This window comes from Schistocerca cancellata, chromosome 9, assembly GCF_023864275.1.
Source record: "Schistocerca cancellata isolate TAMUIC-IGC-003103 chromosome 9, iqSchCanc2.1, whole genome shotgun sequence".
In the NCBI taxonomy this organism is placed as follows: Eukaryota; Metazoa; Arthropoda; class Insecta; order Orthoptera; family Acrididae; genus Schistocerca; species Schistocerca cancellata.
In genome coordinates, this window is record NC_064634.1 from 395948221 (window position 1) to 395969531 (window position 21311).

Genomic DNA, 21311 nt, shown 5'->3' on the forward strand with positions numbered 1-21311 from the left:
ATGAACGACGTAAGTACAAAAATATGAATTTTGTGTTGAATGTAGAAACCTACTGCTTGCAAAAATCGGACACATTTAAGACTATTTCCTACATATATATATCACACTGAATATTCACCCGATTTTTGAAAGCACATAATCTTGAATGGTAATGGATTACGATGTAGCTTTCTTCTGAATCAGAGGCGAAACCATACAAAGCAGTTCTTCAAATACCAATACATCCATTCGTATAAAATTTGCTAAGGATGTACGATCTTCTATCCTATAAAATAAAGTCGTATATAAAAGTCATTATTGGTATATTTATTAAGTCAAACAGTAATGAAATGGTGATACTTTTCAAACAAAAGTAGGTGTTATGCGAACTAACCTCAACTCCTTATGAAGCACGGACAGCACACCTTTTCCAGCGTTTCTCCTCTTAATCCAGTTTTTCGTCCATTCTTTCTTTCTTCTTCTCTCACTAGTAGCAGTGCAGGCAGACCATCGTTTAGCACCAAAACAGCTAATAACGCCAGTTTGCTCTGAACATCTGTACCTGAAGCAGCCATCTTCGTTTGATACAACATGCAGCGAATCACAACACAACTAGCTGCCGATCTTGCACCGTGGGAGAGCTTCGGCATGGAAGATAGCCGGCTCCTTTCCCTGCAAGCCGGAGGCATGCACGCCATCTCGCAAACTTGAGGCGAACCTTGCTCCGTGAGAGACGGGCTTTAGGAAGAAAAGCAAGTGCAGGAATCCATTTTTTCCACCAGGCTCTTTACTTGTAGGGGAGAGGAACGGGGACCTATCCCTACCGACCAGGTAAATAGTTGTTTGAAGCGGTAGTGTCCGCATATCTACATCTACATACATACTCCGCAATCCACCATACGATGCGTGGCTGAGGGTACCTCGTACGACAACTAGCATCTTCTCTCGCTGCTCCACTCCCAAACAGAACGAGGGAAAAATGACTGCCTATATGCCTCTGTACGAGCCCTAGTCTCTCGTATCTTATCTTTGTGGTCTTATCTTCGGTGACCGCAAATCTCCGGACGCTACGGTGCGCTTGATGGGAGGGGCACGGCCTGTCAGGTAGAGGGGGGGGGGGAGGCGGAAGAGGAGGGGAAGGAGGGATGGGCGCAGCTTTCGAAGTTGTGGCCGGGCTGCAGTATCATCCCGGAATGGATGTGGGACGTTGTGCGGAGATACGCGGACACCGGATATTAGCAGACACAACCGGTTCACGAAGGATTTACTTAGTCCGAAGGGACAGTGCTGTGTGAGCGTCGCGCTGTTTGAAACACGCCTCTGCGCTTACTTTGCTTTCGAGGTTCCCAGCGTGATTATCAGTATGGAAGTTATTACGACGACAAAGGGCAGACCTTCTGCTCATTACAATGGTTACGCGTATCGTAAATTTAGGGAATCTAAAGACGGCGTTGTTACGTGGCTGTGCTTACGCGAGAAGTCGGATCATTGCAGGGGGAAGATACGTTCGAAGAATGGAGAAGTGTTTTACGTGTCCGAACATTCCTGTGGACCACCTGACGACGCTGCTCTAGAAGTGAGGAAGCAATGCGAGAAGGCGAAGATGAGGGCTCGAGAAGAAACTACGCGGTTATCGGAGATATACTCGGATGAAATGGGGAATCTTCGTAATAAGGGTTATGATTTTTTTACGGCAATGCCTCACTCCGAAAATATGAAGAGGTGCTTACGTTATCAGCGGAGTCAAGCGCGGAGGAACGGTAAGTACTCTCTGGAAGAATTTATTAACTTAATGCAATCTAACAGATTCGAGGTCTTCACTGAAGATATTTTACCTTAGGCTTCTCGAAGTGGCTTCGTCAGATCGCTTTTATTTTAATATAGGACGTGAGATGTTTCACGAAGTAGCAACAGTTTTAAATCAGGAGACTTTAGCATCTCTTCAACTAAGTTTTCGTTTCTAAATGATTTTACGAAGACTAGTGTAATTCACGCTTCGTCGCTCACCCTAACCAAACAACTGAGCTGATTTCGCTGCCGTACGAGGATAGCCAAACATGGTTAATGTTCATACGACGTAACGTCTCGGTGATAACTGTTCCGCTGTTTCGGCGAACCTAACGAGTAACAGCGTGCATTACACTTGACCAGTTATCACTCACGTCTTTAAGGATACCTCCAACAGTAGAAGACGAAACGTCAGGATTTGGATCGCGCTGAAGGCCCTAAAAAAGTTGTTGCCAGGCCGTAAAAACCTGCATCGTATAATTCTTGTTTTCGTCTTAGCTGACCGCTCGCTGTAGATTGCAGTACGTCAAGTTTCTATTGATTTTATATTTAGCAAGACGGCAGAAATTAAATCTGCAAACCTGGCTTGTTTTAACGGACAATGGAATGTGATAGGAATTTCGTAAGAAACCGAGAGCAGTTAACGATGATTCACAAATGATTAGAAAAAATATTAATGTTACAGGATCGGCTGGTTCGTAGGATTTTTTCTTTTTCCTTTAAGTTGTGAGCCTCGTAGACCATTGAGTCGTTAGTTATTCTTCTCTTTGTTATTTTATCGACATTTTAATGTGGTTTTAGAACAGTGTCTGTGTTTGTAGTTTACGTGAATGTGAATGGGAATTAGAGAAAGCAGGTGAAATTTTAGGTGAGACTGTATTTGATGCTCTTTAAGTTTTACACTTTCCAAGCATATTCGTCTAAGGGCACTGATATCATCGCTATTAAGGTCTTTAATCCCGTAACATATGCTCATGTTTACCTCTGCATGCACATTTTAAGCGGCTTGTAAGCAAACCGAGCTGTTCTAGGCGCTACAGTCTGGAAGCGCACGACCGCTACGGTCGCAGGTTCGAATCCTGCCTCGGACATGGATGTGTGTGATGTCCTTAAGTTAGTTAGGTTTAACTAGTTCTAAGTCCTAGGGGACTAATGACCTCAGCAGTTAAGTCCCATAGTGCTCAGAGCCATTTGAACCATTTGTAAGCAAACAGTTTGTCAAATTTACATGTGTGATAAATGATTTGGCTGCATGTTGTTTTCTTTGATGAGTTTGTCTAGTGAAAGTATTGTTTGAGAAAAATATTCATTGATGACCGAACTGAAAAAAAAAGTTTGACGATTTTACACGTGTTAAAGTTTCTCGTCAGTCTAACACCAGGTGCGACAATAAAGTAATGAGACAAGTTACAAAAACCACCGTTTCCTATAGTCTTAACCAATTAAATTTGTATCAGTTTTGAAGTTTCTCCCTTGTGCATGCAGGCACTTAATCCATCGGTGTTTCCATTCTTGTTAGCATCACAGCAGCTCATCATCTAGCATACCGACAAAAGCCCTTATCACACCTGTTTGGGTTTCCTGTACTGTTGCAAAATGGTGTCCTTCAACGACTGACTTCACTACTGGGATTTAAAAAATCTTACGGAACTATGTCGTATGGATGAGGTTGTGGAAGCACTGCAGTGGACTTTGCCGTCACAAACTGCTCGCCAGTCAATTCAGTATGGGGTGGTGCGTTATCGTGATGCAGGATCCAGTTGTTAGCAATCCGTGGACGAACACGTCGGCGCTGTTTCCGAAGTCTTTCGAGAATTTCTTAATAGTAATATTGGTTTACTGTCTGGCCTGGAGGCAACCGCTCTTTGTCCACAATACTCACGTAGTCAAAGAAACATACAAGCACGCATTTCAGCTTTGAGTGTGACATCCGCGCTTCCGTTGGTCTTGGCGATTCTTTCGAACACCAATGCGAACGTTTGACGTTTCGTCTCTGTATCATAATGGTTGGTTCAAATGGCTCTGAGCACTATGGGACTTAACATCTGAGGTCATCAGTCCCCTAGAACTTAGAACTACTTAAACCTAACTAACCTAAGGACAACACACACATCCATGCCCGAGGCAGGATTCGAACCTGCGACCGTAGCAGTCCCGCGGTTCCAGACTGCAGCGCCTAGAACCGCACGGCCACCGCCGCCGGCGGATCATAATGGAAAAACCATCTTTCATCACCAGTAATAACACGATTCAGTAATTCTGGGTTAAATTCCACGTGTTCCAACAGATCAGCAGCCATAATCCTCGAACTTTTTGTTGCTGTGTGAGATTTTTGGAAACCATTTTGACATAGTTTTCTCATTTGCAGCATTTGAAATCAATAGAATGTGAACAGTTTCCCGATTGGCTGTGTTGTCATATGTTCGTGTTGGTGATGGGCGCCCATTGCGCCGTTAAACTTGGACATTCGTTCCGCCTTCAGAAAACACTTTGTGCCAACGGAACGCGTGTGCACCCGACAGAACCTCGTTTCCAGACGCCTGCTTGATCTTTCCGTATTTTACTGTGGCATTCTCACCGAATCTTACGTAGAAAGAGATTGCATACTGCTGTGAAATATTAGAGATTCCATTGTTGTGATCACCGCATCTCCGTGTTTGTCGTCGTACCTCTTGGTCTACGTGTTGTACAGTGGTGTATGTGTGTAGGCACATTCAGCGGGCCGGCCGCGGTGGTCTCGCGGTTCAAGGGCGCGCAGTCAGGAACCACGCGACTGCTACGGTCGCAGGTTCGAATCCTGCCTCGGGCATGGATGTGTGTGTTGTCCTTAGCGTAAGTTAGTATAATGTAGGTTAAGTAGTGTGTAAGCTTAGGGACCGATGACCTCGGTAGTTTGGTCCCATAAGATCTTACCACAAATTTCCAAATTTTTCAGCGGCTTATGTGGATACTCCCTGCGAAATTTATTGTTTGAAGAGTTAATATCACGTAAGTAATAAGCTTAAATGTCATGCATGGAGTTTTTCAAATCGCATTGCTTATGACATAATGTCCCCTTAACTGTGATAGGTCGGTTGTTCTTATCCCCCCACAACGAGTGTTGTCACTGAGGTGAGGAAAATCATGCGATAGCGATATGCACGTATAGAGATAGTATCGCGTACACAAGATATAAAAGGGCAGTACATTAGTGTAGCTGTCATTCGTACTCAGGTGATTAATGTGAAAAGGCTTCCGACGTGATTATGGCCACACTACGTGAATTAAGACTTAGAATGCGGAATGGTTGTTAGAGCTAGGCGCATGGGATATTCCAATTCCGAAATCGTTAGGAAATTCAATGTTCCGAGATCCACATTGTCAAGATTGTGTCGAGGCTATCAAATTTCTGGCATTCCAACACGGACAACGCAGTGGGCGATGACCTTCACTTCATGACCGAGAGCAGCGTTGTTCGCATAGAGTTGTCAATGCTAACAGACAGGCAACCCTGCAAAGTTAGACGTTCAACGAACGTGTCTGTTTGGACAGTGCGGGGAAATTGTGTGTTAATGGTCTATGCCAGCAGGTGACCGACGTGAGTGCTATTGCTACACTACTGACCATTAAAATTGCTACACCTAGAATAAATGCAGATGATAAATGGGTATTCATTGGACAAATATATTATACTTGAACTGATATATTACATTTTCACGCAATTTGGGTGCATAGATCCTGAGAAATCAGTATCCAGTATCCTCTGGCCGTAATAACGGCCTTGATACGCCTGGGTATTGAGCCAAACAGAGCTTGGATGGCGTGTACAGGTACAGCTGCCCATGCAGCTTCAACACGATACCACAGTTCACCAAGAGTAGTGACTGGCGTATTGTGACGAGCCAGTTGCTCGGCCACCATTGACCAGACGTTTTCAATTGGTAAGAGATCTGGGGAATGTGCTGACCAGGGCAGCAGTCGAACATTTTGTGTGTCCAGAAAGGCCCGTACAATCCCCATCTGTTGACTCAGGGATCGAGACGTGGCTGCGCGATCCGTTACAGCCATGCGGATAAGATAACTGTTATATCGACTGCTAGTGATACGAGGCCGTTGGGATCCAGCACGGCGTTCCATATTACCATCCTGAACCCACCGATTCCGTATTCTGCCGACAGTCATTGGATCTCAACCAACGCGAGCAGCATGTCGCGATAGGCTACAATACGACCTTTATCAAAGTAGGAACGTGATGGTAAGCATTTCTCCTCCTTACACGAGGCATCACAACAACGTTTCACCAGGCAACGCCGGTCAGCTGCTGTTTGTGTATGAGAAATCGGTTGGAAACTTTCCTCATGTCAGCACGTTGTAGGTGTCACCACCAGCGCCAACGTTGTGTGAATGCTCTGAAAAGCTAATCATTTGCATATCACAGCATCTTCTTCCTCTCGGTTAAATTTCGTATCTGTAGCTCGTCATCTTCGTGGTGTAGCAATTTTAATAGCCAGTAGTGTAATAGCACATCATCTGCAGCGCCTCTCCTGGCGTTGTGGCGATATCGGTTGGACCCTAGACAGCGGGGGAACCGTGGTCTAGTGAGATGAACCCCGATTTCAGTTGGTAGGAGCTGGTGGTAGGGTTCGAGCGTGGCGCAGACCCCACGAAGCCGTGGACGCAAGATGTGAATAAGATCCTGTGCAAGCTGGTGGTGGCTCGATAATGGTGTGGGCTGTGTTTACTGGGTCCTCTCGTGTAACTAAACTGATCAATGACTGGAAATGGTTATGTTCCGCTATTGGGAGACCATTTGCAGCCATTTATGGACTTCATGTTCCCAAATAACGATCGAATTTTTATGAATGATAATGTGCCATGTCACTGTGCCACAATTGATCGCAGTTGTTTTGAAGAACATTCTGGACAATTCTAGCGGATGATTTGGCCACCCATATCGTCCGACATTCATCCCATCTGGATATTTCTGGGGCATAACCGGAAGGTCAGTTCGTGCTCAAAATCCTGCAGCGGCAACACTTTCGCAATTATGGACGGTTGTAGAGGTAGCATTGCTTAGGGTGCACGTGACTTCCAACGACTTGTTGAGTCCATGCCACATCGACCTGCTACACTACGCCAAGCAAGAGGATATCCGACACGATATTAGGTGTTCCATGACCTTTGTCACTTCAGTACATACCGGTTGAAATAGGTTCAGTGTTTTTGGAAGAGATGTGGAAAGAGCGCGCGCGCGCCCTCGCGCGCGCGCGCGCGCGCGCGCGCGCGCGTGTGTGTGTGTGTGTGTGTGTGTGTGTGTGTGTGTGTGTGTGTGTGTTTTGTTACATATCATTTCCGAACGCACCCGTAGGCTCCGTTACGCCAGGGCCAGTGTGCGGTATCCCCGGAACTTGGGCTGTTGTGCAGCGTAGGTAGGTTTCGTGACCGACTAGACTGGTGGCTTTCACATGAAAGCGGATGTTTTCCAGCTTCTGTCGGAAATAGGCTAGTGAGAAGAGTGATAAATTGACGGAATGCCAGCATTTCTGCTTCTGATCTTGATCGGCTGAAAAAGGCTAAATGTTAAATTTCGTAGCGTGGCTTGGAGCTCGCTGAGTTGAATGAAATAGATATCCCTAATTTCGAATCAAATGGTTGCCAGAAAAAGACTTGTAGCATACTGCTGGGACAGCTGCCAGTCCATTTAGTTCGTATGGAAGTGTAACGGGTGTCCTCTGGCAACGTAATTATTGAAACGTCGTGCCAGATAACTGTGTGTCGGACCGGGGCTCGAAATCGGGATGCTTCTCTCTCGCGGGGAAGTGCCCTGTCAGCTGAGCTACCCGAGCACAATTCACGATCCATCCTCACGGCTTTATTTCCACCAGTATCTCGTCTCCCTCCTTTCGTACTTCACAAATGTTCTGCGAAACTTGCAGGACTAGTACTCCTGGATGCAAGAATATTGCGGAGGTATTGCTTAGCCACAGCGTGGAGGAAGTTTGTATGATGAAATGTTCGCTTTGCAGCAGTGTGTGCACTGATATGAAGAAGCCTCGTAATAGATGAAAACTGTGTGTTAGAATGGGTCTCGAACTCGGATCTTTGCCTTTCGGGGGCAAGTGCTCTATCAACTGAGCTACCCAAGAAGACTCACGACCCGTCCTCACACCCAGCCCTTAATGACTATTTATAGATAGAAAGAGGACACGCGAAACGCTATCGTTAAATTTAGAAAAAGAAAATGTTTTATTCCGCGAATTGATATAACCGTTATAAGTAGTTTTTTATGGAAATAATACGGACATCAGTAGCAATTATTTATACTGTTATTGTCTTACTCCTCCATCAAGTCGACAGTCGTCTTATTGGGACGGGGAGGGAGGGTTTATCTCTCGCCCAAGACGAGCCCTTTGGTCCGCAGACCATCCCAACTACTTTTACCTGCGACGCAATTATTTCTCATTCCTGGATCAATATTGCTTTAAATAAGTCGATTTTACCACTCCTACGTACTGTCACAGTTCGATCAGATGTTCGGCTGGTGCTGCTAACTCTACAAGGTCTATCCCATGAACGAGGGGCATAATAACTTTGCTATTTATTCCCTGAACCTATAAGCCGACGAATCAACTGACTCGGACATCTTTAAGTGCAAATTAAAATTCACGATTTAACTCTACATGATTAATCCCAATTAAAATTAATAAAGGAAATTTATTTCTGCCTAAAATTTCTATGAATGTACTTATTATTTTGAACTGAGAGCAGCCGCAGAAAAATGTCCACATTTTTATAAGAAGGTAAAAAAATACCCTTTTGTCTGTAGAAAGTTTATTACTAAAGCTACGACCGGTTTCACTTCAATTTAAGCGCATCCCAGGGGATATAAATAATGTATACAGTACTATTTTCCGCTCATTATATACCAAACATATTTGCTTCTTTAACTGGCGCTACTTTTGTACTATAAACTGTACCTCCTTCCAGTAATGAAAACGTTTTTGCTATCTGCAGCACAGGACAGTAATCTAAACCAACTTTGTCACATGTCTTGGATCCGTCAGTACATTTATCGAGGTACCGAAGTCATACCCTTTTCGGGTAGTTAGTGGCCCCTTTACTAAGATTTAACTAACAAACTGATAATTACTGGCAGCTAAAAGATGTCGGGATGGCAGACTAATAAAATCCTCATTAAACATACTAAGCGTTTGGTGCATCCGTATCAAAAAAAGAAATGTGTATCTGAGATTGTGGCAGGACTACATCAACAATGGGCCGGCCGCGGTGGTCGTGCGGTTATAGGCGCTTCGGTCCGGAACCGCGCGACTGCTACGGTCGCAGGTTCGAATCCTGCCTCGGGCATGTATGTGTGTGATGTCCTTAGGTTAGTTAGGTTTAAGTAGTTCTAAGTTCTAGGGGACTGATGACCTCAGATGTTAAGTCTCATAGTGCTCAGCGCCATTTGAACCACTAACAATGATGTTTACTAGCATTCTCTTGATGTCCTCTTTTTCACAAACTCTGAACTTTAGACGAGTGTGTGTCTGAAGCAAAAAGGTTGCTACGAGCGTCAAAATGATTTTCACTAGATTCTATTAGGCCATTGGTTGGTGACGATCCTATTGCTCCAACGCATTGTATTATCAGTTCAAGTCTGCGCCATACACGAGCCTTACCATCAGCTCTTACCAACTGATACTGGGACTTATCTGACCAGGCCACGGCCTTTCAGTTGTTTAGGACCCAACCGATTTGGGCTCGAGCCCAAGAGAGGCGCTGCGGGCCATGCCGTGCTATTAGCAAGGACACTCGCGTCGAACGGATACGTTCGCCATACGTCCTACATTGATTTCTGCGATTATATCACGCAGTGTTGCTTGTCTGTTAGCACTAACTCTTTGCAACCACCGCTGCCCTCGGTCGTTAAGTGAAGGCTGTCGGCCACTGCGTTGCCCGTGATGAGAGGTAATAACTGAAATTTGCTATTCGCGTCACACTCGGGATACTGTGGATCTCGTAATATTGAATTCCCTAACCATTTCCGAAATGGAATATTCCATGCATCGAGCTCAAACTGCCATTACGAGTTCAAAGTTTAATTCCCGTCGTGCGGACTATCGCGTCGGAAACCTGATCACTTGAATCACCCGAGTGGAAATGTCAGCTCCACCAGTTCAAATGGTTCAAATGGCTCTGAGGAGTATGGGACTTAACATCTGAGGTCATCAGTCGCCTAGAACGTAGAACTAGAAGTAACCTAAGGACATCACACACATCCATGCCCGAGGCAGGATTCGAACCTGCGACCGTAGCGGTCGCGCGGTTCCAGACTGAAGCGCCTAGAACCGCTCGGCCACAGCAGCCGACGCTCCACCAGTGCACTGCCCTTTTATACCTTCTGTACGCCATACTTAATCGCCATCTGTATATGTGCGTATCATGTCTTATGACTTTTGTCCCCTGTATATACGCGTGTGAACGAGATGAGCGATGATATGCAAGGCGTTTCAGTTTCTAGAATCGTCCTGCGGTTTATTTTAGAACTACGAGCCATGCTTGGAGTTTTCTTTGCCACAACACGGTTTCTCTACCGACGCCCGCCTCGGCGCCTAAAATAGTCGCTAGTGGAAAGGGGAGGGGCCGGCCAAGCCGCTGTCGGTCTACACTGGCGCTCTTGTGTTGAGTAAAAAAATGCCCGGCGGCATGCGGATGGCCTTAGGCGCAGCGGTATACTACTCCGCCAGCATATTTGTATCTCCTTCAGATGATTGGAAAGCCCTTGGTTTCACTGCAGTAGGACGTAAATAGTAATTACACCGGCAGTTCTCTGTACGTGAGAGGAAAATAAATATCGCCGCTGAGCAGCACAGATATGTGTCACTTCTTTCGACAAGGCGAAGCAGAACTCCAACGACGAAGTTTTAGAGTTGTTCAGGGATACCGTCTAAGTATTTTGGTAAAATGACCTGCGGCCTCCGGCGTCTCATTACAGAGCAATAAAGTACGAGGGCATGCTGAAAAGTAGTGCTTCCGAATTTTTTATGTGAAAACTGTTAATGCTTTTTAAATAAAACAAGCGTTATCAACATACCTGCAGCCCTCTGCCGCTGGAGGGCTCCGAATTCTAGTATGTAACATGGCGGTGAGTAACGTAACGATTCCTGTGCGTGACTAACAGCGTGCTGTAAACGAGTCTCGTATTCGAAGAATTCGAATTTACAATGAAATGAATACCCCCTAGCTGCATACAGGCGTTGCTATAAGTCAACGTGGACAGTTGAAAGTGTGTGCCCCGACCGGGGACTCGAACCCGGATCTCCTGCTTACATGGCAGACGCTCTATCCATCTGAGCCACTGAGGACACACAGAATAGTGCGTCTGCAGAGACTTATCTCTGGCACGTCTCTCGTGAGACCCACATTCGCAACTTATTGTTCCGCACTACATTCGTACTGCCCCTGCCCATTGTACTCATTACATGCTGCTTTTCTGCCGATCCCGTAAGAGTTCGGGCTCTGTTTGTGCATCCGCACAGATAACTATGGTCAAATGGCCGGTGTGCCTGCCCGCATCTCGTGGTCGTGCGGTAGCGTTCTCGCTTCCCACGCCCGGGTTCCCGGGTTCGATTCCCGGCGGGGTCAGGGATTTTCTCTGCCTCGTGATGGCTGGGTGTTGTGTGCTGTCCTTAGGTTAGTTAGGTTTAAGTAGTTCTAAGTTCTAGGGGACTGATGACCATAGATGTTAAGTCCCATAGTGCTCAGAGCCAGCCGGTGTGCCTTATATAGTATAAATTTGAAAACTTCATAAACCACGGAATAATGTAAATAGGGAGGTAAAAATTGACACACATGCTTGTCTGGCATGACATGAGGTTTTATTAGAAAAAAAAACAATGTTCAGAAAATGTCCGACAGATGGCGCTGGACAGCAAAACGTCAGTGACTGCGCATGACACTCGTGTATAAAAGTAGCTGCAATGAAAGAGAGAATCAGATGCGCCAGCAGTCGGAGCATGTTGACGTCACCTGAAAAGGCGCTTTTGGTGAAGCTGTATTATCAGAATGGGGAATGTGCTAGTTCAGCGCTACGATCCTATCGCCATAGTAAGGGGATTCGAACGGGTAAAGGTCCGTTGACAAATGCAGCTGTGGCGAGAATGATTTAGAAGTTCGAAGCCACCGGTTGTTTAGACGATAGACCCCATAGTGGCCGACCGAGCACAAGGCGTAATGGTGCTGAGACAGTTCAGGAAGAAATGGAGACTGTAGCAGGTTCGACTATGCACGGGGAAGTCAGCGCTCGTGCAGTCGCACGTCGCACCGGCATTCCATACACTACTGTTTGGTTGGCACTGAGGCGTTCTCTCCGATGCTATCCGTACAAAATCCATCGGCATACCTGGCGATTTAGTGAATCGGAGGGCATTTGCGGTATGGGCGTTTAAAAAGATGGCGAAAGATGACGATTGGTTGAGTAACATGTTGTGGACCGACGAAGCTCATTTCACGCTCCGAGGGTCTGTCAACGCCCACAACTGCAGAATTTGGGCTATCGAAAATCCTAGAACTGTCGTGGAAACTCCATTTCACGACGAGGAAGTCACGGTATGGGTTGTATTTACCACATCTACCGTTATCGGGCCTTTTTTCGTCGAGGAAATGCGTGATTCTGGTTTTGCAACTGCTACCGTGACGGGTGAGACGTACGCCGATATGTTACAGAATCACATCATCCCCAGCCTGGCTGATAAACACCTGCTGGAACGTACGATGTTTATACAGGATGGCGATCCACCCCATATTGCTAGACGCGTGAAAGATCTCTCGCGCGCGTCGTTTGGTGATGACCGTGTGCTCAGTCGCCACTTTCGTCATGCTTGGCCTCCCAGGTCCCCAGACCTCAGTCCGTGCGATTATTGGCTTCGGGGTTACCTGAAGTCGCAAGTGTATCGTGATCGACGGACGTCTCTAGGGATGCTGAAAGACAACATCCGACGCCAGTGCCTCACCATAACTCCGGACATGCTTTACAGTGCTGTTCACAACATTATTCCTCGACTACAGCTATTGTTGAGGAACGATGGTGGACATATTGAGCATTTCCTGTAAAGAACATCATCTTTGCTTTGTCTTACTTTGTTATGCTAATTATTGCTATTTTGATCAGATGAAGCGCCATCGATCGGAGATTTTTTGAACTTTTGTACTTATTTGGTTCTAATAAAACCCCAGGTCATTCCAAGCATATGTGTCAATTTGTACCTCTCTATCCACAGTATTCCGTGATTTATTCAGTTTTCAAATTTATACAGACTTTTTGATCACCCGATATATGGAACCGCGCGACTGCTACGGTCGCAGGTTCGAATCCTGCCTCGAGCATGGATGTGTGTGCTGTCCTTAGGTTAGTTAGCTTTAAGTAGTTCTAATTCTAGGGGACTGATGACCTCAGATGTTACGTCCCATAGTGCTTAGAGCCATTTGAACACAGGGGACCCCTTCTCCTTCGGCAAGGCATTGCGAGACCCATTCCAGAGCTGCAACATCTGCAACAGTCCGCTGCTTTGGTTTCACTGCCCTCGATCGTCCTCCATACAGTCCCGACTTGGCCCCGTCCGTTTCCCATCTGTTTCCAGAGCTTAAAAACATCGTCGAGGGCTTCACTTAGATAGTAATGAAGCGGTGCAAGCAGAGGGAAGTTGTGGTTCCGTCAACAAAGTGAGACATTCTACAGTGACGGTATCAACAAACTGGTCTCTCATTGGGAGAAATGTGTTTATCTATGTTGAGAAATAAACATGAAGAATTAAGATGTAGAATTATTTATTTCAAGTTTCTGCTACCAGTCACTTGTTATTTTATGCTTCATCTAACATAAAGCAACGCCATTATGGCTGAAAATAATTATGATTCAACCAGCCAAGTAGTGAAAATATTTCGCACATACGGCAACATTAGATTATGTATGTATGTATAAACGCCTGAAGATGAACAAAACATGTTCGAAACGCGTTGCATTATGTTACATTGAGCATAAAATAAAAAGTGACTGGTAGCAGAAACTTGAAATAATTATCCCACACAGTCACGGCTCACAAACATAGCCGTTATGGCTGAAAATGATGATAATAAAGATGAAGAACGTTAACGTTTGTTTTATTTAAAAAGCTTTAAGAGTTTTCGCATAAAAATTCAAAGCCATTACTTCTCAGCACACCCTCGTGATTATGATCTACTAGGTGTATTCCCGTAATTACCGTTGTTACTGTGTAAATCCTTTCAAAATACGGTAGTGCAGTGCCTGTTTTGTTAAGAAGAACGATGCATTTTTCCTTCGGACGTGCATGCATGTTCGAAGGAGCAGGCACTACGTCGACTACAGCCGTTTTCAAATAGAAAAATGTATTCGCAATTGCGAATACAAACAACCATTAGCCGTATAACGCAATGACAACGATGAAAAGTTTTGCCGGAGCGGGACTCGAACCCGGATTCCCCGCTTTACGCGAGCGGGCTCCTTGACCGCTTGCTCTACCCTTGCACGACCCGCTTCCAGGCCCAATCTTCCGTATGTCTAGTTCCTGCGCCACAGCCTGTACTCTTACACACATTATGTAGTTCCCGTGCAGGGGGGAAATTTTATGCATGACCGAAGGAACACTGCATCGCTCTTCTTAACAACACAGGCACTGCAGCTGCAATACCTCATTCGTCCGTCAGTACCAGGCAGTGACTTTCAGTTAAAATGCCCTACCTTTTACGGGGAGTATACAACGTGTGTAGGAGTACAGTCTGTGACTCAGGAACGACGACATATGGGACCCTCGGTCTGGCCGTCGGTCGTGCAAGGATAGGCAAAAGTTCTTGGAGAGGGCGGGGGGGGGGGGTTCATAAAATTGACCGAAAATGTCAATTTTCAATTTATTTTTATTTGTTAGTTGAACTCATGGATAAGTCCCCTATGTTTCAATGATGAAATCATATCCGAAGTGACTGAAAAAATAATGAAACGTGTGACATGGCCTTCTTGCCACCCCCACTTTGTGAAGCAACACTTCATTACTAGCTCCGTGAACAACGACTTCGTAGATTACTTTCAAGCGAACTTAAAAATGGGTTCAAGTGGCTCTGAGCACTATAGGACTTAACTGCTGAGGTCATCAGTACCCTAGAAGTTCGAACTACTTAAACCTAACTAACCTAAGGACAAGACACACATCCATGCCCGAGGCAGGATTCCAACCTGCGACCGTAGTGGTCGCGCGGTTCCAAACTGAAGCGCCTAGAACCGCTCGGCCACTTCGGCCGGCTTATGTAAGTGTTCGATGCTTTCCTCATTCAGTTATGCCAGAACCTATGTAGTGTGACATGAAAAGCGCCGTATGTGCTAAATCTTTCCACATGGTGTCAACGGATGAACGTCCCATTCACCGTCTGTGCCACATTAGCTGGTCTAAATATATATAGGCTCAGAGGGATAACAACCCCTACATTCACAATGAGAGGCTTCCAATAGTATCCTGGATTTTTTGAAGCTCACTTACAGGTTTCTGGCCGACCGTGAACTTCTAAAAAAAGTGTGTTCATGCAAGACCCTGAATCGATATGAGTCTCTAAATTTACTTATTTGGAAATTACACTTTCATCTTCTACAGTTGTCAGAATTACAACTAATATTGCAGTTCTTGTATTTAATGATGCGTATGGAAGAAGAAGGTATTAGGGAGGACAGGCTTTTAGATAGGAAATTTCACTCAAGACATATTGGGAAACATACATTTACAGCGTCTCTGTGCAGCGGCGAAGACAGTCGAAGACCTGATAATGGAAGGAAGGCAGAAAACAAGAAACCAGAAGAGAAGCCTTGAAGGGGGAGAAGACCCAGAGTACAAATCTAGAGCCTTCTGAATGGGTGACATAAAAATGTTTTGTTGAACTTTAAATTGCATTTCCTGAAAATGATGTTTTAAGGTTATGTTCCTTTTTCTCAGAATCAATGAAGACTAGAATTATGAAATTTTGATCACATATTTCTGTGAACCCAGCCGCAAGAGTAAATTTTGAAAGTCTGAGTGTAAACTAGATATGTTGCAAATTTTTTGGAATTTTATGCTATACTTACATAATTAAAATTAAAAAATTATTGCAATTCTACCATTCGATATATTCAGAAAACCTGATGACAGAAGCTTACTCTGTACAAAGAGGTTAAACAGAGAAAATTTTGTAGAAATCTCGTGAATAGTTTCTATGAAAACAGAAATTAAAATTTTTAAATTCCATAAAAGAGTTAAATATTATACAAGGTGAGTCAAAAAGGACTTTATAACATTGGAATGACATAAAAATTTATTGAAATAGCTTACAGACTCGGTAGATGTGTCATTTGGTAGGAAACTACTTCACTTATGATTCACATAGTGCATCAGTACTCCATTCCGTCACCAGGAACGGTATTAACATTCTTCGTTCGTATATTCATGTCTACATATTTATTTCTCACCGTAGCGACGAACACATTTCTCTCAACGAGCGACGAGTCTATTGATACTGTCACTGTAGAATGTGACTTTGGAGACACTACCTCACTTCTGTTAGCACCACTTCGTCACAGTCAAAGTGAAGTCCCAGCAGGTGTTCTTTATGCTTAGGAAACAGATGAAAAGCGAACGGGGCCAAGCCGAGACTTCATAGAGTCTGAGCGATGACTGTCATGCTGAAGGAGATGGTGCCCCCTCTTTGAAGTCGTCGAATGCGAAACTCGATTACGGCACGCTGTTTCTCACGCACCGACATGGTTCCGTTAGACGCCGTCATGTTACAATCTATAATTCGGATCCTTTTAGCGGCAGAGGTCGGGAAATTGTAGAAATGTAGAATAAAGATGTAGAATGTAACGTTTGTTTTATTCAAAAAGCTTGACGAGCTTTCACATAAAAAATTGGGAAGCGTTACTTTTCAGCATGCCCTCGTAATTTTCTGCATTCTTCTGTATCTCGACAATTGAGAAGCTTCCTTTGCCTTGTTGTCCGAATAGTTTATTGGGCATTTTTCACAACGGTACAAGGCCATATTGCAGACAAAGACGTCCAGGAAAGGCTACTTTGCATCTTTGTATCAGATGTACTCTTTTTCAGAAATGTTTTTCTTGCTGTAGACAGTCTGTCTTTCGTATCCTCTTTACTGCGACCATCGTCGGTTATTTTGCTGCTCAAATAGCAAAACCCTTCAACTGCTTTTAGTGTCTCACTGCCCAGGCTAATTCGCGCATCAGCGCCTAATGTAATTCGCATGCATTCCATTTATTTGCTTTACTTTTGTGAAACTTCATCTTATAACTTCTTTTCGAGACACTATCCATTCTGTTCACAGCTCTTCCATGCCCTTTCCCTCTCTGACGGAATGACAATGTCATCGGCAAATCTCAAAGTTTTAATTTCTTGTACCTGAATTTCCATTCCTTCTCCAAATTTTTCTATGGCTTCCCTTTAGTGCTTGTTCGGTGTTTATATTGTTCATAAAGGGTAGGCTACCACCCTCTCTCGCTCTCATCTCAACCACTGCTTCTCTTTCATTTTCGTTGACTCTTATAACTGCAGTCTGGTTAGTGTACAAGTTGTAGATAACTTTTCTGTTAAGTACTTACACAGAATAATTACACAGTGAGAAATTTAGGGGAACGTGTGGTCATCAGAACGAATAATGCTGCACTTATATTTACTGGCGGATTATGTAAGTATAACAAGCAAAAAGTTACTTTTGTAGTTCTGTACCTCAGTAGATAAAAACGGATCCCTAATAGCATCGCTTTCTTGTCCATCGCTCCGTCTGCTCGTGTTTCTGCCCGACTATTAAAAACCTTTTTCTCAGGAACGGCTAGGCGTATCAAGCTGAAAATGTCACGTACTGAATTCAATAATCTCTTGATGGTGTAAAATATTGAAGACAGTGCAGTCAAAAGATAAGGCAATTTATGTCACATATTTTAACACTTGCAGACTTGTTCATCAAAACGGGTACTTCCCATTTACCTAGAATCATTAAATTTGGCTAGAAGCAAGATTTCACAGCACAAGTAAAGGAAAAAATTTCGAAAATTGTTAATTTTTAATAACATCACACGAAAAATGTTTCTATTGTCATTTGTTATCTGCCGTCAAACTTGAAATTAAAACAATTAGTAGTTGTGCATTCAGGCTGACTGGTTCGCAGTGGTAAGTCAAACATCGGACAAGGAATGACTTTATTGCTCATAAGATACGTTTCGAAATTTATCCATCGTGATAGAGCCAGGAGCGAGTACTGCACGTTGATATGGGTTTTCAAGTTGTATGTGAAACGAACGTTCGCTGAATAGTGCAAATGTTTGTTTCACCTACAACTTCAAACACCATATCTACGAGCAGTAGTTACTTTACGATATCCCATGATGGATAAATTCCGAAACGCATCGTATGAGCAATGAAGGCATTCCTTGCCTGATGTTTGACTTTCACCATTGCGACCCAGTCAGCCAGAACGGAGAACTGCTGATTATTATAACAGTAGCCGCCTGACTGCTGCATGACTGTATCACAAATTTATTTTATTGAAATCAAAACGATCTTGAAAATATTGGACTCCCTAGGAAATGTATCTTGTCAGTAACAGTTGCGACAACAGGGGAAGAAAAATGGTAGAGATTCTCGATTTCCGGAATGGATGGACTATCTATATACATAATTATGTTCGTACGGAACCACAGTGCGGGAGTACCACTCGCACCTGGCCAATTGTTTGAATTTGATACGATTTATTGTATCAGTAACTAGTTTCGGAGCCCGTGTAGCCTCATCACCAGATCCAGGTGCTCCTGTAACATTATATTTTGGACCATTTGCAGCCAGGTTCGCGGTGCTGGCAGAAATAACGGAAATTATGCTAAAGAAGTGTTTACGTGACAAAAGGCCCTTATGTTTTATGATACTTACATAGCATTACCTCGTGGTATCCATGAGAAATCGATCCACTTATGTGCATTTTGTCAGCTTGCACATTCACACACAGTGCAGTATAGTGTCCAGTGGAAATGAGCGTTTGGCGTTATTGGCCGGGAGACTCCTTACGGGGCAGGTCCGGCCGCCTTGGTGCAGGTCTTATTATTGGGCGACCTGCGCGCCGGATGGGGATGAAATGATGATGAAGACAACACAACACCCAGTCCTTGAGCGGAGAAAATGTCCTACCCAGCCAGGAATCGAACCCGGGCCCGTACGACGGCAATCCGTCACGCTGACCACTCAGCTATCGGGATGGACAATGTCCAGTGAGCAAGCTGTGAAGGAAACCAAGAAGAAATATATTAAGTACAGCTTCCGAAGGAGAAATGACATTGGATTTCTGCCAAAGACAGGAAAGGACTTGGAAGATCAGTTGAACAAAATGGATAACGCCTTGAAAATAAGTTGTAAGATGAACATCGTGAAAAGTAAAGCAAGCTCAGTGGAACGTAATCGAGTTAAATTGGGCGCTGCTGAATTACATTGGGCGCTGCTGAAGGAATAAAACTAGAAAGGGAGACACTAAAAGTATCAGATGACTTTTGCTACTCAGGCAGCAAAATAAGGACGGTGGCCGAAGAAAAGATGATATGAAATGTACACAGGCTGCGGCAAGAAAAAAATTTCTGAAAGAGTAATTTGTTAACATCCATATTAATATAAGTATTTATGAATATTCCGCCGGTTGCTACAGGAACATACATATTAAAAACTTGAACTTAGTCAACACACCGCCATCCCGACCGTTGTCATTTGTCCGGAGGTCTTCATCTCTTCAAACACTCCTTACAGCTTCATTTTCACATGTGGGAACAGTGAAAAGTCACAAGGAGCAAGTTCTGGACTGTGAAGAGGGTGCTCAAGAAGTTTCAGTCCAGTACCCCGCAAATATTCTGTGTATGCTTTGGCGCGGTGAGTTGGAACGTTGTCGGGATTGAGGAACCAAGTGTCCATTCTTAACTGTGGTCGCAGGTTTTTCAAAGATTGGATGACGTTGGCAGGCACTGCTCAGTGTACCACTTAGCTGTGACTGTCTTCTGTGTGTCCATACCATACGCTCCACAATTCCAACCGATTTGAAAAAAAGCAAGTATCATTTTCTTCTTTACTGATCGGGATTTTCTGACAGTTACGGGTGTGTCGTCATCTTCTAAGACTCAAACTTTGTTGTGAGTCTTAGTAGGCACGTCATAATAGTACAGCCATGTCTCGTCGCCTATCACGATGTTATTCACATACCGAGATTGTCCCTTAGAAAACTTCTTTAACATCTCCCGGCAACAAGTCACACGTTGTGTCATCTGCTCTATGTGGTACCAGAGACAACAGAGTTTCTTTACTTGCAAATGATCATGCAAAATCGAACAAATTGCTGGTGCATATAGCCCCAAGGTGTCCTCTATCTGCTCGCCTCTCTTCGTCTAGCATTTTCCTCACAGCGTCAATGTTTTCTTCCGTAACTCGTGATCGTGGCCTTCCCGTGCCTTCAGCGTCCTTCAGAGTGAAATTTCCTCTTTGGAATTTCCTGTACCACGTGAATATTGTTACACGATGTGAAGTGCAAAAGTCATTTCTTCAAAGCACTGGTATATGTTTAAACCACACGCGAAGTTGTACCGCAAAAGTGCCCGAATCACACGTCGTGACTACGATGCATAGCCAGCACTTCTATCCAACCCTGCTAGTGAACGAATGCGTCCATAGACATGGCACAGCGGCTACAATTCAAGTTTGAAGTATTCTCGGAACATAGCAACAATCAGCCTCCTGCGACTTACTGTTGCGCCGTATTGCAAAACTTCTCTAGTAGCCTTTGTATAGTAAGCAGGTCCAAATGGACGTAGGTTGCAATAGTTATCACAGATGAAGAGGCTTGCACAGGATAGGCTAGCGTGAACTGCACCAATGACTTCGGAAAGAAAACAGCAACATTTCACATGCTTATCTTCCTATTCTCTTCGTCACAGAATGCGAAAAGTAACTTCCAGATTTTTATGTCCTTCATAATTTTTATTTTATTTTAATAAGCTGTTGAGGCATATACACTATGCCGTCGCCTGTCCTGTTTGAGAGGAAACCTCTCAGCCTGCAAGATCCGAACAATCACAGAGGGTGGTATTATTGATAGTTGGGAGCTTCAACGTTAGGCGCGTAATGGGCCCCTTAGGGACATTACTGCCAAGAAGAGGAAAAAGCCATAGTGCACTCCGTGTGTATACCTGGTGGAGTCATTCCAGACGTTGAAAGGGTCCTCCCGGATGCCATCATTCCAGACGTTGAAAGGGTCCTCCCGGATGCCATGAAGAGCACAGGGTGCAGCCAACTGCAGGTGGTGGCCCACATCGGTACCAATGATGTGTGTTACTTTGGATCAGAAGAGATTCTCTCTGGCTTCGAGCGGCTAACAGAATTGGTAAAGGCTGTCAGTCACGCTTGCGAGATGAAAGCAAAGCTGACTGTTTGCACCATAATCGACAGGACCGATTGCGGACCTGTGGTACAGAGCCGAGTCGAGGGTCTGAA

At 44.5% G+C, this 21311-nt stretch overlaps 1 protein-coding gene across 6 annotated transcripts in view; it reads left to right on the forward strand.

Annotated features, from left to right (window-relative positions):
* The window catches only part of LOC126100822 (protein bric-a-brac 1-like), a 485405-nt gene that overhangs the window by 176656 nt on the left and 287438 nt on the right, over positions 1–21311 (forward strand). The window contains exon 1 of one of the 6 annotated variants that reach the window (XM_049911468.1): positions 1686–1739. The exons of the other annotated variants lie outside the window; for them this stretch is intronic. Within the exon in view, the coding sequence (XP_049767425.1) occupies positions 1694–1739 (46 nt within the window). The 5' untranslated portion in view covers positions 1686–1693. Of the gene's footprint in view, positions 1–1685; positions 1740–21311 lie in introns of those variants that run through there. 6 annotated transcript variants of the gene reach the window in all.